The sequence below is a fragment of the Cyprinodon variegatus genome, unplaced genomic scaffold (assembly GCF_000732505.1).
Source record: "Cyprinodon variegatus isolate N-32 unplaced genomic scaffold, C_variegatus-1.0 Scaffold165, whole genome shotgun sequence".
NCBI lineage: Eukaryota > Metazoa > Chordata > Actinopteri > Cyprinodontiformes > Cyprinodontidae > Cyprinodon > Cyprinodon variegatus.
The window spans coordinates 298759-312690 of record NW_015150618.1 but is presented as its reverse complement, the minus strand read 5'-3'; the positions used below and the strand labels follow the sequence as shown (position 1 = coordinate 312690).

Here is a 13932-nt window from a genome sequence, read left to right as displayed (position 1 = left end):
GCCATGAGAAATCACTTATTTTTCAAATATAACGTTCCATATGGTAAATTAAAAGATTTAAAAACAAAAAAGAAAAAAGGGGATGATTGTTTTCTCCTAATCAGACTTGGAAATAACTTTCCATTTCTATTGTGTCCACAGATTCCTGCAAATATAGACATTTTCATTCATGCTGAAATGTCTTGTTTACTGTTTATCTGATTATATGTGTATGGTTTTATGTTATAAGATAAAATCCACATCTGTTTTTAAACTGTATTTGCTATTTGCTCTGTTGGGGAACCCATTGTACCTCACCTGAAAATGTGAAGATCAAAAAGTAATACCAACAACTCTGTAATTTTTTAAAAGAAACATTTTATCTGAGAAATGTGAAAACCAAAAAATGACGGAAACTGAGAAGCTGCATGATTTGTGAAAACACAAGCAGCTTACTAGTTACTTTACAAAACACACACACTGAATAGGCCTACAGTAAAAAGCTGAGAGCTGAACAACCTACAATTAATGGCAGAAAGAACTATCCAGAAAATCTACACTGGAAACAAATCAAAATCTATATAAGTAATTTTCTCTTAAAATAAGTGCATTTGTTCTTAGATTGAGGAGGTAAAAGAGACATTTTGCCAATGGAACGAGACAATTTACACTTAAAATAACAAAACACAATCACATTGTCTCATTTCAAGTGCATATGATCTAATTACCTTATTTTAAGAATAAAAATACTCCATTGTGTGTATTTCCATTGGCAAATCACTTCATTAACCTACTAAAATTAAGGGTAAATACAATTAATTTAAGAAAGTTTTACTTATTTTTAGATCGTTTTTCAAGCGTATAAACTCAAAACAAAACTTCCTGGATGTGCTTGAAGTCTATGTACTTTTGGCACATAGGCTTGAGATTATAAATGTTAAGTATTTAGGTTTAAATAAGTAAGCAACCATTTTACATTTACAGATTTTTTACAGATTTTCTGGGAGATTTTGTTTTTGCATTAAAGCATTTATCCATGCCTTTTCACACCTCTAGCATGGAACTAGAGGAAAACTAGAAACACGAAACTAGAAACTATAATGTGCTTTCTTTCATCTCTGATTATGACATCCATGAAGTCTAAATAATCATAAACACGCAGAAGCAAAGTTAGGCGTAAATATACACACACTCTGGCAGACTTAGATGTAAAAGATACTTTGTAAATTAACTGAGATGTTTCTTCTGACTCTAACGGAATGTGCAGAGGGAATTAAAGATATGGGAGATGGCAACAACACCCTCCACCAGCAATGGCACTCATCATCAAAGAAAAACAGTCAAATAAAGATATTTACGTACATTTTTTTAGAAGGGTAAAAACCTTTTAAAATCCTTTTTAATTTTTTACTTTTGTCATCTATTTACGTTATTTTGTCTGTAGATATATGCCTATATATCTTATTCCTTATCATGTTGATGTGTCCTTGGTTGAATAAATCTTCTAGGAGTATAAATAATTGGTCTTTGAAGTGTAAAAATGAGATTTTTACCACCGTGCAAAGGACAATTTTATTTAACCTACCATTCCCACTTTTCTTTTCACTTTTTTATGTACCAAAAATCAGAAGACTGACTGAAAGTTTTTGTTTCAAAGGAAATTTATTAACAAAATTCAAATCATATAAAAACGTATCCCAAACATATTTTCTATAAATGTATCTTACATACCGGTACCTTGGATAGGCTATCTAAATATACACACTTGGAATTTCAAAACTGGCACAGTGATTTTAATTTGAACAGAAGGAGCCTTAGGGGAGTGTTTTAAATAGAGGAAAGTTGTTTTTTTGTTTTTTTTCAGCCAGCTGAAAAAACAACAACCTTTGACGCATCTCTGATGCTTCAGTGTTCATCTGATGAGCAGAAATTCAGCTCTACAATGGTTTAAAAATAGTGTAGCGATGCCCCCTATTGGCACAAGTTGTACTGCATGTTCACCCAGCCGCAGGACCACATCCCAGAAACCACAGGGTCTAGAAGGGTGTGGTTTTGTCCTTCAGGGTCAGCAGTAGCAGATGCCCTCCATCACTGGGTGAATGTTCCCAAAACACTTCTTTTTTCCCTCTTCACTCATTAACATTCTTCTTAAACACCTGCTTGCAGATCTGTCCGTCACAGTACAGCTCCTAAAGAGAAAAAATGTACCAGAACTTTATAATAAATGCATTTTTATGAAGTATATAAAACTGATAAAAGTCCAAATATGCCTTATATTTTTCCCTACCAGATGGAGCTTGTCACCTTCAACCCAGTGAGCCCAGCCTCTATTCTTCTTCTCCCCAGTCTGCTCACATGTCAGCTTATTTCCCTGCCATGTCACTGTGGACTGCACCGATGGAAGACAAAAAAAGGTGGGAGGTTTGATCAGAACAGCAACACAAAATCAGCACATCCATACTTCATACAAACACCTGGTATATGTATGATTATGATCTCCGTTCTCACCTTGATGTGTCTGTTGTCCAGTCCCTTTGTAAACTCCTCAAACTCATGGCCAATTTTGAAGGATATGGTGTAGTTTCTGAAGGTGCTGACAGTTTTAACAATGTACTGGTCTCCCTGCTGCTCAATGACCTTCTTCAGCTTTAGCCTCAGGGCAATTTTTCTCAAATGAACACTGATACCTGGAAGAGCAGAGGAATCCATCAGGAAAACTTCACAGTGACGTACCATATATAACTGCTGAAACATTTCAGCAACATTTCAATGTTGCCGTACATCCATGCATTTCACAACAGAAAAAGAGTATCTCATTAAACTTTACATCCAGTTGCATATTTTTGGAATAAAACTCACCAAGTGCTTTCATGTAGCCATCAAAATTGACATTGCTGATCATGTCCCATGTTCCACACACACTGGTTGGCATGATGATTTCTCTTTGTTTCTTTGCTCAGGGATTAGTTAGAGTGATTTCTGTGATCTTCAAGCTGGTTATCTGATGCAGAGTGTAGGGGTGAGCTTATAAATAAGCTCTGCTTTCGGGAAAACCCCCTGTGAGATAATGGTGGGCGTGTCCCCTGTTCACTTGTTGTTCAGGTGAAGATTGTGTGAGTATGGTGAGAAAGGCTTTTATCTGTGGAAACGGTGGTAATGGAAAGCCAAGACACGTCTGACAGGTTCAACTTTTAAAACTATGCCTCAGGTGTTAAAATGAAAACAAAACAAAAAAAAACCCCCAGACCTCTTTGTTTACTGTTAAAAATTTCCACTCAGATTTTAGGAAAACATAGAAAAATTGTAGAAACTGTAGGGAAAACAAAAAACAAGCAAAACATTTTTACCTTAGTTTTAAAAATGTATTGAGGAAATCAAGAAAAGACTGATTCATAAGCACAATTTGGTTTAAGTTTTTATCAGTAGCGTCAAATTATTCGGCAAAATGTCACTCCTGGCATCAAATTAAATTAGGATCAGCACTGATACTTTAACCACAGCTATCAAAGAACGAACTGTGAACTTATTTTTGCAGCAACAAAGTAAAACTGATGCAGAATCACTAAGGAATGCAGGATAGAGGAAATGAAATCAAACTCACTCCACAAGTAAATAAACAGCCTTTTATAGAAGGTTAAAAATGAGTAATCAACTGCCAAGGTTTATGAAACAGACACAGGTTTGGATTTAACCTACTGCTTTGTTTTTCACAGAAATCTTTAATATGGTGCAAAAGATTTTGATGCAATCTTGGATCTCAAACATTAATGCTAAGTTAATCATTTTCCACCATGATGGATTTAATCATTTAGCTTTATCAACTATCAAACTCTATTGGTGAGATAAGTTAACTTCCTACTTATCAAACGTATTAGGAGCTCTGAGAGGACCTGGGTTTTCAAATATAACTCATATGGTATTAAGCTTACAAAAGTCATATGTTATCCCAGCATATTTATTATATACTACATAGTTGCATACACTGTACACAAACACTGATCTTTTATTTTTACAGTCTGGCTGGAAATCAGACCAAACATATTTTGTTTTGGGTAAAATGTTCTATTTATTTCTGTTTGCTAACTGACAGAGATATTAAACAAATTATTTTGTTAATTTTTTAATTTAGAAAGTATATTTACTATGATGATTGTGCTTTTAAAAAAATCACGGGAGATGAGGAGGAGCCTCACCTGTTTTTACAGGAGGTACATCCAAAAAATAAATAAATAAAAATACTGTGTTTAAATTTGCCCTTTTCAGGAATGAAATATCAGCCAAGATGTCAGGATAAATATGGGGACTCTCCTCAGTCTTCTAACCACTGGGTATTGTTTTCAGATGCCACAAAGCGAAACATTTATCTGTTCTAAACAAGTATAAAACCCTTTGGTGAACATGAACGTGTTTTAGTGTGAAATGGGTTTAAGCAACCCTGAACCAAAGCAAAAAAACAGGTTATTAGCCAAAGTAACATGACAAACAACACCTTGATTATTAAAGACAAAGGTGAAAAAAAGCAGAATTTGGAAATGTTAATCTGTTTAAGCTACACATTGGCTGAAAGTCTAAGGAATTGTACGCTCAAAGCTGACTGTTAGAAAGGTTCACTAAGGAGGAATGAGACAAAGCAAATTACAATGGCAATAAAAATAGTGCATTTCCACAATGCTTGACCCAATTCACAGCGTTTTAAGGTGATACTTCTAAAAGTCAACTAAATGTATATCGAATTATGAGTTTTATATATCTAAAATAATCTAAACAAACCCTTCAGGTAATCGGCTTTAATTCCATTAAGAAAAAAGTAACTTTATAAACTATTTAAATATCTGTTTACTGATGCCTTTATATCACATTAAAGATGCCATTGTTTGAATGTTGTGTCAGGATCAGAATCAGCACTGAACCAGGCTCACATCAGTTGCTTTCCATGAATGAACCGCATTGTTTGCACATTGTTCCCAAAACTAAAGGAGGGGATTCAGCCTTTAGTTTCTATCCTCCTCTCGAACAAAACTCCTGGGAAAACTAGAAACTGTTGTCCCCTTTAAATCAGGACAAAAACAAAACATGCCTGCTTACGGCACCTCTTCCATAAAGACCAAAGATAATTTATTATGCATAAACCATCTGTTAGAAATCTTAACTTTTAGGTTGTGTCATCATATTTAAAGAAGTTGTACAGAAATAATGGTTAACAAGTGACTCTTTATGCAATAAGGAAATGTGAAGCTTAGTACACCCATAGAATTCTCAGTAGTCTACATAACAAGAGCCCCATTTCCAACTAAGGATTATCTGTTTTTTTCCAATCTCAGGGACATTAACATAATAGGAAAACAAAGAGGACGCCCAGGTTAAAAACAAAGAAACCTGTTTATTATTAGTTCATTACAAATCTCAAAAAGTTCAGTGTTATATCAGCGTGTGATGAGAGGAGTGGTGAGCCCATGGAAAATTCCAGCTCTGGGTTGAAAACATGTAATGAGCTGTTAGAGTTAAGGCAGCCTTAGGTTCAAGTAGATTTCTATTTAACACATTATGTACAAAATATAAACACTTTAAAAAAAGTGTTTTATTTGTAGTTGAACTTTGGCTCTTTTACTCCAATTAGTGCAAAATAAAAAAATAAACATTTCCACAGTAAAACTCATCTGAATGATTGGTCTGTGAAACAGACACTACTGACGGCATGAATAAACAATCTAATTTGTTTTGGATTCACAGCAAACCGGCTTCAGCTTTTTTTTGTAAACGTGGCGTTAAAGTTCATCAGCTGGTGGAGGCCTCAGAGTATCTCTGAAAAGGCGCAAGAATCACATCAGCGTTTTTCTGCTCGCTCTCAGCGCTGTAGAGGCCGTGCTCCTGAATGTAGCTGATGACGCTGTCGGGCAGCAGGTATCTGACGCTTCGGCCTCGGCGCAGTGCCCGCCGGACATGGGTCGCAGAGATGTCGTTGGTCACCCATTCGTGGACGACGTGGATATTCGTGCGATACTTCCATAGCTCGTCCGACTGGTTGATGAATTTGTGCGGGTCGCCGCCGCTGCGAGTGATGCAGACCAAACCGTAGCGCCCCACAATCTCAGCGATGTCCTCCTTCTTCCAAAGATTGGGAGTTTCAAAGGATTCCAGGACATCTGCTCCACATAGCAGCATCAGATGAGGGGCATCTGAGCACAGAGACAAGGAGCAATGGATTATAGTGATGGATGGATAGATTCTTTTTGTTTTGTATACTTGTTAAGCTATTAAAACCTCAAAGAAGGATCCATAGGTGCAAAGATTTTGCTATTTTGTTTTTAAATTAGAGAAAACATGGACCCTACACTGAAAGAATTTTGGACTAGGTTGAAGTAATGCAAGTGAGAAATTCATGGTACTGTATTTTTCCTGACTAGATCTTGTTTTAACGTCTGCTGCGATGCAGCTGGATGCTTCAAATTCAATCTGAGATTAAAGACACCTCTTTGCCAAAGAGCAACCGACTTGCCGCCTCAGCTGAAGAACTGGCTGCCACCCAATCATAGTGACAAAGTACCTATTTCCTTAATGGCTGTACTCTTTCACTTCAGAAGAGTACATAAACAAAAAACAAATAGTTTTGTGCTTATGCATCCTTACACAGGTTCATTTACCTCTTTTTTTGTTCTGATCTGAACTCTCAAAGCGTTTCTCCTCTATACGCCTCTTCTTTGCATGCTTTACTGTGTCCACATCATCTTTGTTATGTTCTGCAGCAATAATCTCTTCATAATGATGCCTGTGAATGAAGATAAAACAACTCTGTAAGCATATGCATTCATTCAAATAACTAAATTCATAATTCTTAAAGTAAAAAAATATTGGAAACTACTTAAAATGTGCAAGAAAAATGATAATGGAAGGTCCATAAGTGAAATTGTATTGAAATTTACTTTCCTATCAATACAGGTAGGTTTCAATTTCTGTAACTTATTAAAATCCAAACGTCCAATTACGTTAAATATGCAAACTATTTAATAAATTCTATATCATATAGTTTAGTATGAAAAATTTGTCTGCATAAGTCGGCCTAACAAAAACAATACAAAGGTTAGGTAAAGCCTTAAGTACTTGGTGAAATGAACAGAATATTCAAACCTGGCGAAAATACCCCGACATAAAAGCGTGTAGATTATAAGCAGGTGAGGAAATAAACCATCAGACTAGTTATCGTTGCGAAGCTGGTTTTGTTGATGTCACTCATAAAAATACAAATCGGAGGATAAGAAACAGACACGAGACAGCAACTGTAAACCTACCGAACCACTTTAACCGTCTCCAACCACTCTGACTGCTGGCTCTCCCAGGAGTCTACTGTGATCCATCCTGAGCTTTCTGTGGCCAATCGGACCATCTCCACACGGTGACAGGACTCAATCAAACCCTTTTTCTTATAGGCATCGCCCACCGGAGATATGATTCCTTTTATCACCCTGTACTGACCTTAAATAAAAAGAGAATGGCAGCAAAGGATATGAGATTCCATTTAAAAAAAAGCATGGCTATTATGATGATTTTGTCCAAACATAGTTTAAAAAAAAAGAAAAATACAAAAATTATAAATTCATATTTTAGTTTTCAAATTAGATCAGATTTTTTTTTCACAACTTTGCATCTACCGGTAGTTTAAGATGTCATTTCAACAGAAGCCATTAAGTTTATAATTTCATGCAGTATCCAACTATTCAAAACACCTTTTTATAGCCCATAAATGACTGCTTAATATTGTATAGGGGTTTTAGTGCTCGACTAAGACTTAAAGCACTAAACAGAAGCAAAATGCAGCGATTACAAGTATTTTTTAGAATATTTTAAAATCCAATAATGTTTATTACACTCATGGCAAGGAATAAAGTATCCTACAATTCACAGTGCTTAGTTACCTGGCTTCCATTGTTTGGTTTGTAAAACATGCTGCATGATTTTTAACAGAAAGGAAAGTGAAAGCATATTAGTTATGTTTTGCATTTACCTTCATAGGATTCAATTATTTTAGGATCACTCTCTAATTAAAATATCATAGCCCATTGATCCACCTTGTTTGTACTGATTTCAATCTAAGTAAAGTGTTTTATTTCTCTCTCCTAATACATTTCCTAGTCCAACATCATTTAGATAAGAAATAATGATTCACAACTGGACACAGATGTTGATAAAACTATTTACATTGAAACCAAGTGTTGCTTTAACCTGTGTCTTCCAGATGATCTCGGGCCAGCTCAAACATCCTCAGGTGCATGTTAGTGATGGGGTTGAAAGAGCCGCAGGCCAAGAGAACCACTTTGGATGGACTGGGATCCTCCATCACTCATACTGGAGCAGGATTAACCATAGGAAAGAGATACACAAGAGAAAGGAATATCATTTAATTTAGTTCCCTTCAAGCTCAAACCGAAAAAAAAAAACAATTATAGAGATTAAAGACTGAAAGTTGAGTTGTAATTTTAGTTTGAGGGAAAATGCTAATTGTTTTAGCCTCTTTAAAGTTAAATATTCTATTGCAGTTTACATCGTTAGCTCTACTTTAATGCCGCAGAAATATCCACTTTTACATTTAAGGATATATATACAAATACGAATTTAAAAGAAATAGTACGTTCTCATACCCTAAATAAAATAAAAATAGATCCTTTCTGTTCTATTCGCCTACTAGCGGACGCAAACTACTTCCTGTACGTAACTTTTTCCTCTTCTTTTTTATGGCGGTTGGCAAGCAACTTATTGATGCGCAGTACCGCCATCTACTGGAAAGGAGCGTGGATTCTCCCACAATAAATAATAAAATAAAATTATGATAATTAAGTTAATAAATATAATATTTTTTCTATCAATTTCGCTTTCTTAAGGTAATTCATTGAATAAAAAAATAAAAACATTTAAAAGTAGAAAGTTCTGTACGTAACTGACGTCAGAGGTCACGTAAAATAGGCGAAGCTGATTGGACTGTTAGGGAGACCGCACCCACGCTCTGAAGTTACGTTCATGGTCACAATTCTTCACCTCTCATACGACTAGAGACAGAACGTAAACACCCTAAACCCGTCTTTACTGAATTAACCTGCTTTTCTTTCGGCTTTTATGCAGCGCCTCCTTTCATTATTATATGGTTCGGTCCTGTTAGTTTGAAACAAACGTCCCGCCTCGAGTTACTGCGTGTTTATAACTGTTTATTACAAAGGCAGCCCACGGTGAGATGCTTTGCTTTAGCATGCTAGCTTACATTTATGGTGAATGTTTATGTGAGCTTTCTGTTTGTTGTGCAAAACTTAAGTTTGATGACCAAAAAATATTGAAACACAAGCTTCCTTTGCACCCACTTAGCCTATTTGTGGCCTGTTGATCAATATCAGTCAATCTGAGCTGGGGCTTGTTATTCTACTTCCTTATGTCTGTCCTCAAGTCTCTGGAAACAGGATTGTGACACAGAATGGCATCACGGGGGAAATCAGAAACCAGCAAACTGAAGCAGAACATGGAGGAACAACTGGACAGACTAATGATGCAGCTTCAGGACCTGGAGGAGTGCAGGTGCACAATGAACCAATCAATAATCTCAGGTCTGCCTGGTTGCCTTCCATGAGGTTATTATTGTTTTGTTGCTTTTAATAGAGAAGATCTGGAGGAGGAGGAGTATGAGGAAACAAAGAAAGAGACTTTGGAACAGCTGGAGGAATTCAACGACTCCCTGAAGAAGATAATGACAGGAGACATGACACTGGTGGATGAACTTGGTGGGATGCAGCTGGTAGGGACATTTATTCCTGCACACATACATTCTTTTTCAGAGGTCATACATTGATGACTGTCTCTACCTCTAACCATGTGTCAGTCTGCACAAAATACAATATTAAACAGAATCAATTCAACACTGTAGTTAAAATCAAAGATGATAGTAGAAGGTTTCATTACTAACTATCCGAGACCTGCTGCTCTGTCAGATGAGGTTACCCTGTCAGACCATCCTACACATAGTCATTACCCCTTTATCCCTTTAGTTTAGCCCTTTAGTTTTGTATGAAAAATAGAGTAAACTACCGCAACTGGTTTATATCCCTTTAGTCATGTACGAAAAAACTCTTTTAATTACTTACTTTTTGGTGGGGTTTTTTAAGCGTATGGCGATCTGACCTTGAATTGTTTTTTTGTACATGACTAAAGGGATACACCCCCCTGTTGAGGTAGTTTAGTCTATTTTTTATACAAAATTAAAGGGATACACCCCTGTTTAAGTAGTTTAAAGTCTAAAACTAAAGGGATAAACGCAAATCTGACGTCTTGCGCATGTGTATTGACTATGGGTCTGCTGGTATGAAGAAGTATGCTCATCTGACAGAACACCGGCACAGGCAGGAGGTCCCACTTCTGCTGACATTGGTGGTGAGAAGAGTGAGTAGATCTAGTAGGATTTCTTGGCACTCACATCACATTGAGCTGAGGTGAACAATAAACACATCAGGTTTGGTTAAGAAGGACCCAGATGAGGTTGTTCTACCTTTATATTTTTGGTTATAATGTGCAGACAAAATGCTGTTGCAGCAATACAATGACAAATAAACATTTTTAACACCCCTCTCTTTCCTCCAAAAAAAAAAAAAAAACATGAATTCCACAAGGGACTATTTTACGTCCAGTCTTTGCTTTTGTATTAAAGATTTTCTCAATGTGTTCTAATTTTGTTTTTCTCATACATATATTTGCTGATAACAGCAGCTTTGATGCTAAAACCTATCATGCAGTTTCATCAAATCTAAATTTATACTTAGAGAAGGCTAAAGTCTGGTGGGATGCCTTGTGCTTATTTCTCTACTAAATAAACATTAAAAATGAGTATAAGATGAGCTGAAGAGGCCTTTTGGATGAGAAATGAAATATCTAAAAAACAAATGAAGAACTCCATCAATTTCAGAACTCTTCATCATCGTGTCCTGAATGATATAGAATCTACACCAGTGTTTTAAAAAGTACAATTTATTGTTTACTGTTTAACAAGCTGTCAATTAGAAGATTGAATCATTTAATGACTTAATTATACTGAGATGAAACACTCATCCAATCTTATCAAATAATGTTAAAATGTCTTATAAATCTTAAAATCATATATACTTACCTTAAAATCTTGTTTTATACATATTTACTAATTATTAGTGACTATTATTAGTGGCTATCTTTTAATCATGTCTTATCTGTTGCATAAATCTGCTACATCTATCCTGTTTATTAGGAGATATAATAACAAACATTGCATTCTGATTTGTGAAATGTTTGACTTGTTTTCTCCATCAGGCAATCCAAGCTGCCATCAGCCAAGCCTTCAAAACCCCCGAGGTGATCCGACTTTTTGCAAAAAGGCAGCCAGGACAGCTGAGGACCAGGCTTGGAGAGGTCTGAGCTCCAGGTGTTTTTAAACATTTCTTAGAATAATCAGGATCTTCAGGACTTTCATTCCAGTGCTTAAAAGGATTTGGGTTTTTTTTCCCTATTTGACAAATTTTCAACCTTTTTTTTGTTTTTTTGCATTTGTGTTGTGTAAATCTGTGTCTTGGCTCCTGTGACTCACTGCATTGTGATTTTGTTTGCGCTGCTTTACCTGAAAATTGTCCAACCTGTGTGTGACATTCCGGAGCAGATGGACCGAGACCTGATGGTGGGGAAAATGTCCCCGGCCGTTCACACGCAGCAGAAAATGGAAATCCTCACAGCCCTGAGGAAGCTGGGAGAAAAGGTGAGGAAGCCCTCTGCTTTTCCATGCACTCTCAAATTTTTATCATGTTTCTATTTAAAAATTCACGCCACTGATTATCTTAGTCATCTTTGTCGAAAAAAGCCTGAAGTATTTAAGGAGATTGTTAAAGTTTTTTTGTTTGTTTTTCAAACAGCTTACTCCAGAAGATGAGATGTTCCTTACTAAAAACACTACAGCTACTCTAAGTCAGTTTGAAAAAGTCACTGCCAACCTGGGTGAGCAGAAACAAACTCTTTAAATTTTTATAAATGGATCTTTTTTTTAGCTTGTCAGATTATTAACATTCATCTTTGTTTTTTTCCTCCTTTTTCCCTTCAGGGTCGGAAGACAAAATTATGGCTTTAGCTAGTTCTGGGGTGAAAACCAAAGAATAGACATTTAAAAAAATTATTTTAAATCAATGTTCTTATAAAAAATGTGCCAATTAATCAAGTTTTGTATGAATGCCTTTTCACTTTTTAGTGTTTCTATAAATACTAAGAGTTTTTAACAGTATTGTTTTATACTTGTTAATGTTTTTAAATGTCCGTTATTCTTCTGTGAAAGTGTAATATAATAGGTACGAGCATGTGATCTGAGATGTTTGAATAAACGCAACCAATGTTCATCACAACCCTTTGGATAAAACAGAAACAATATATTAAGAAGAGCCTTTTAATGCTGGACAAAGTTTCAATCATCATTAGCCTGAATATGATGCATCATTGTTTTAAAATGTTCTTTTCTGTACTCTACAACAACCACAAGAGCTGGGATTACAATTTTAGCTTTATTGAGACTTTTCTCTCTGCAGCATGTGATCAGGAGTTATAAATGCTAATTTTAGGCACAAATATATATCTAGAACATTGGTAAGTTGCACCTCACACACTTTTTTTCTTGCTATAAACATAATTCTTTCAAATATTTGTTCAGTCTTGGTATATCTTGGAGAGTTTGTTTAAATTGGTTCATTTGATGTGGCTCTGAAGCATGCTCCAGCATCTACAGTATTGTTTACATTGGAGCCATGTGTGAATCCTGATTTTAGACATCCTGCTGTAGTTCTGCAGAAAGCTTGCTAATTGCTACATAAGAGTAAGTGCTGCTCATTTATCCAGCATCCAGTTGGATGTATATATTCGGCTCCTACACAGGAAAAGGATTTTAAACATATTTCAACCTGAAAAAAGATCAGATTTGGTCCCTGATTGAAAAGAGTAAAGTTGACTTAAACTAGGGCTGCAACTAACGATTGTTTTGCTAATTGATTAATATGTCGATTATTTTTTTCGATTAATAATTGGATAGCAAAAGGAGAGTATTAATAGGACTAAACCAGGTGAAACTTAACTTTTGCACTTAAGGAATTCTGGGTAGAACATATTGACAGATTATATTTTTTTTATGTTAAATGCAAAACTTTTATTATTTTACAATTTTTGTATGATTACTGCTTTAAGTGGGTCGCTCTGTCAGCTAAAGGCCTGTTTTAGCGTCTCTATACTCAGGTTAACGATTACTAGCTTAGTTGGCGATTATTTCAATATTAGATTAATTGTTTCAGCCCTAACCAAAACTTTCACTCCTTAAATTTGAGCAAAAACTGCTCTTTTTATGGGAAATACTTCACACTCGGAAAAAAAATGACACAATTTTGATCCAGTTTGGATTATATGAAAGCAATAAATTTAAACTGGTTTTGGAAAAAAAGTTTTATGTTGTGTGATTTTATATAAATCCATAAAAGCCCCAATTTTAAATTGTTGAGTGACTTTATGTAAAATTCTGACCCTTACTATATATTTAAGTTACTAAAATCTGACATTAAACCTGAAGTGAGATTAGTCCACAAGTGAGATTAGTCCACAAGATCGATCCATCCATCCATCCATCCATCCATCCATCCATCCATCCATCCATCCATCCATCAGAGATGGCAAAAGTACTCACTTTCCGTACTTGAGTAAAAGTACCGATACTTGTGTTAAAAAATACTCTGGTAAAAGTGGAAGTACTAATTAAACTTCTTTACTCAAGTAAAAGTAACAAAGTACAGGCTTGTAAATTTACTTAAAGTATAAAAGTAAAAGTAGAAACCACTTTTACTTATATACTTTAAGTAAATTTACAAGCCTGTACTTTGTTACTTTTACTTGAGTAAAGAAGTTTAATTAGTACTTCCACTTTTACCAGAGTATTTT

General features: G+C 35.5%; 3 protein-coding genes across 3 annotated transcripts; 1 reads left to right on the top strand and 2 right to left on the bottom strand.

The window, feature by feature from the left end:
* Positions 1 to 1659: 1659 nt before the first annotated feature.
* Positions 1660 to 2999, bottom strand: rbp7 (retinol binding protein 7). The gene is made up of 4 exons (XM_015378110.1): positions 2839 to 2999; positions 2488 to 2666; positions 2267 to 2368; positions 1660 to 2168 (listed from the first exon to the last, which is right to left on the bottom strand). Exons 1-4 carry the CDS (start codon positions 2909 to 2911, stop codon positions 2109 to 2111), a joined length of 414 nt encoding a protein of 137 aa, XP_015233596.1. The 5' UTR covers positions 2912 to 2999; the 3' UTR covers positions 1660 to 2108.
* Positions 3000 to 5339: 2340 nt separating this feature from the next.
* On the bottom strand, positions 5340 to 8694 carry nmnat1 (nicotinamide nucleotide adenylyltransferase 1). Its single transcript, XM_015378109.1, has 5 exons — positions 8613 to 8694; positions 8197 to 8319; positions 7266 to 7449; positions 6621 to 6745; positions 5340 to 6155 (listed from the first exon to the last, which is right to left on the bottom strand). Exons 2-5 carry the CDS (start codon positions 8309 to 8311, stop codon positions 5755 to 5757), a joined length of 825 nt encoding a protein of 274 aa, XP_015233595.1. The 5' UTR covers positions 8312 to 8319; positions 8613 to 8694; the 3' UTR covers positions 5340 to 5754.
* Positions 8695 to 8985: 291 nt separating this feature from the next.
* lzic (leucine zipper and CTNNBIP1 domain containing) lies at positions 8986 to 13315 on the top strand. The gene is made up of 7 exons (XM_015378148.1): positions 8986 to 9194; positions 9407 to 9534; positions 9616 to 9751; positions 11290 to 11388; positions 11633 to 11728; positions 11883 to 11964; positions 12068 to 13315. The coding sequence occupies exons 2-7, from the start codon at positions 9434 to 9436 to the stop codon at positions 12121 to 12123; spliced, it is 570 nt and encodes a 189-aa protein (XP_015233634.1). The 5' UTR covers positions 8986 to 9194; positions 9407 to 9433; the 3' UTR covers positions 12124 to 13315.
* Positions 13316 to 13932: the final 617 nt, after the last annotated feature.

Excerpts from the sequence above, each read along its gene's own strand:
- rbp7 (XM_015378110.1), bottom strand. The coding sequence starts at position 2,911 with ATGCCAACCAGTGTGTGTGGAACATGGGACATGATCAGCAATGTCAAT. Across the intron at positions 2,667-2,838 it reads TGGCTACATGAAAGCACTTG|GTATCAGTGTTCATTTGAGA; the intron begins GTGAGTTTTATT and ends CTGCTCTTCCAG. Across the intron at positions 2,369-2,487 it reads TGGACAACAGACACATCAAG|TCCACAGTGACATGGCAGGG; the intron begins GTGAGAACGGAG and ends CCATCGGTGCAG.
- nmnat1 (XM_015378109.1), bottom strand. The coding sequence starts at position 8,311 with ATGGAGGATCCCAGTCCATCCAAAGTGGTTCTCTTGGCCTGCGGCTCT. Across the intron at positions 7,450-8,196 it reads AGATCATCTGGAAGACACAG|GTCAGTACAGGGTGATAAAA; the intron begins GTTAAAGCAACA and ends TTTTTATTTAAG. Across the intron at positions 6,746-7,265 it reads GAGACGGTTAAAGTGGTTCG|GCATCATTATGAAGAGATTA; the intron begins GTAGGTTTACAG and ends CTTCATTCACAG.
- lzic (XM_015378148.1), top strand. The coding sequence starts at position 9,434 with ATGGCATCACGGGGGAAATCAGAAACCAGCAAACTGAAGCAGAACATG. Across the intron at positions 9,535-9,615 it reads CAGGACCTGGAGGAGTGCAG|AGAAGATCTGGAGGAGGAGG; the intron begins GTGCACAATGAA and ends TGCTTTTAATAG. Across the intron at positions 11,965-12,067 it reads AAAAGTCACTGCCAACCTGG|GGTCGGAAGACAAAATTATG; the intron begins GTGAGCAGAAAC and ends TTTTCCCTTCAG.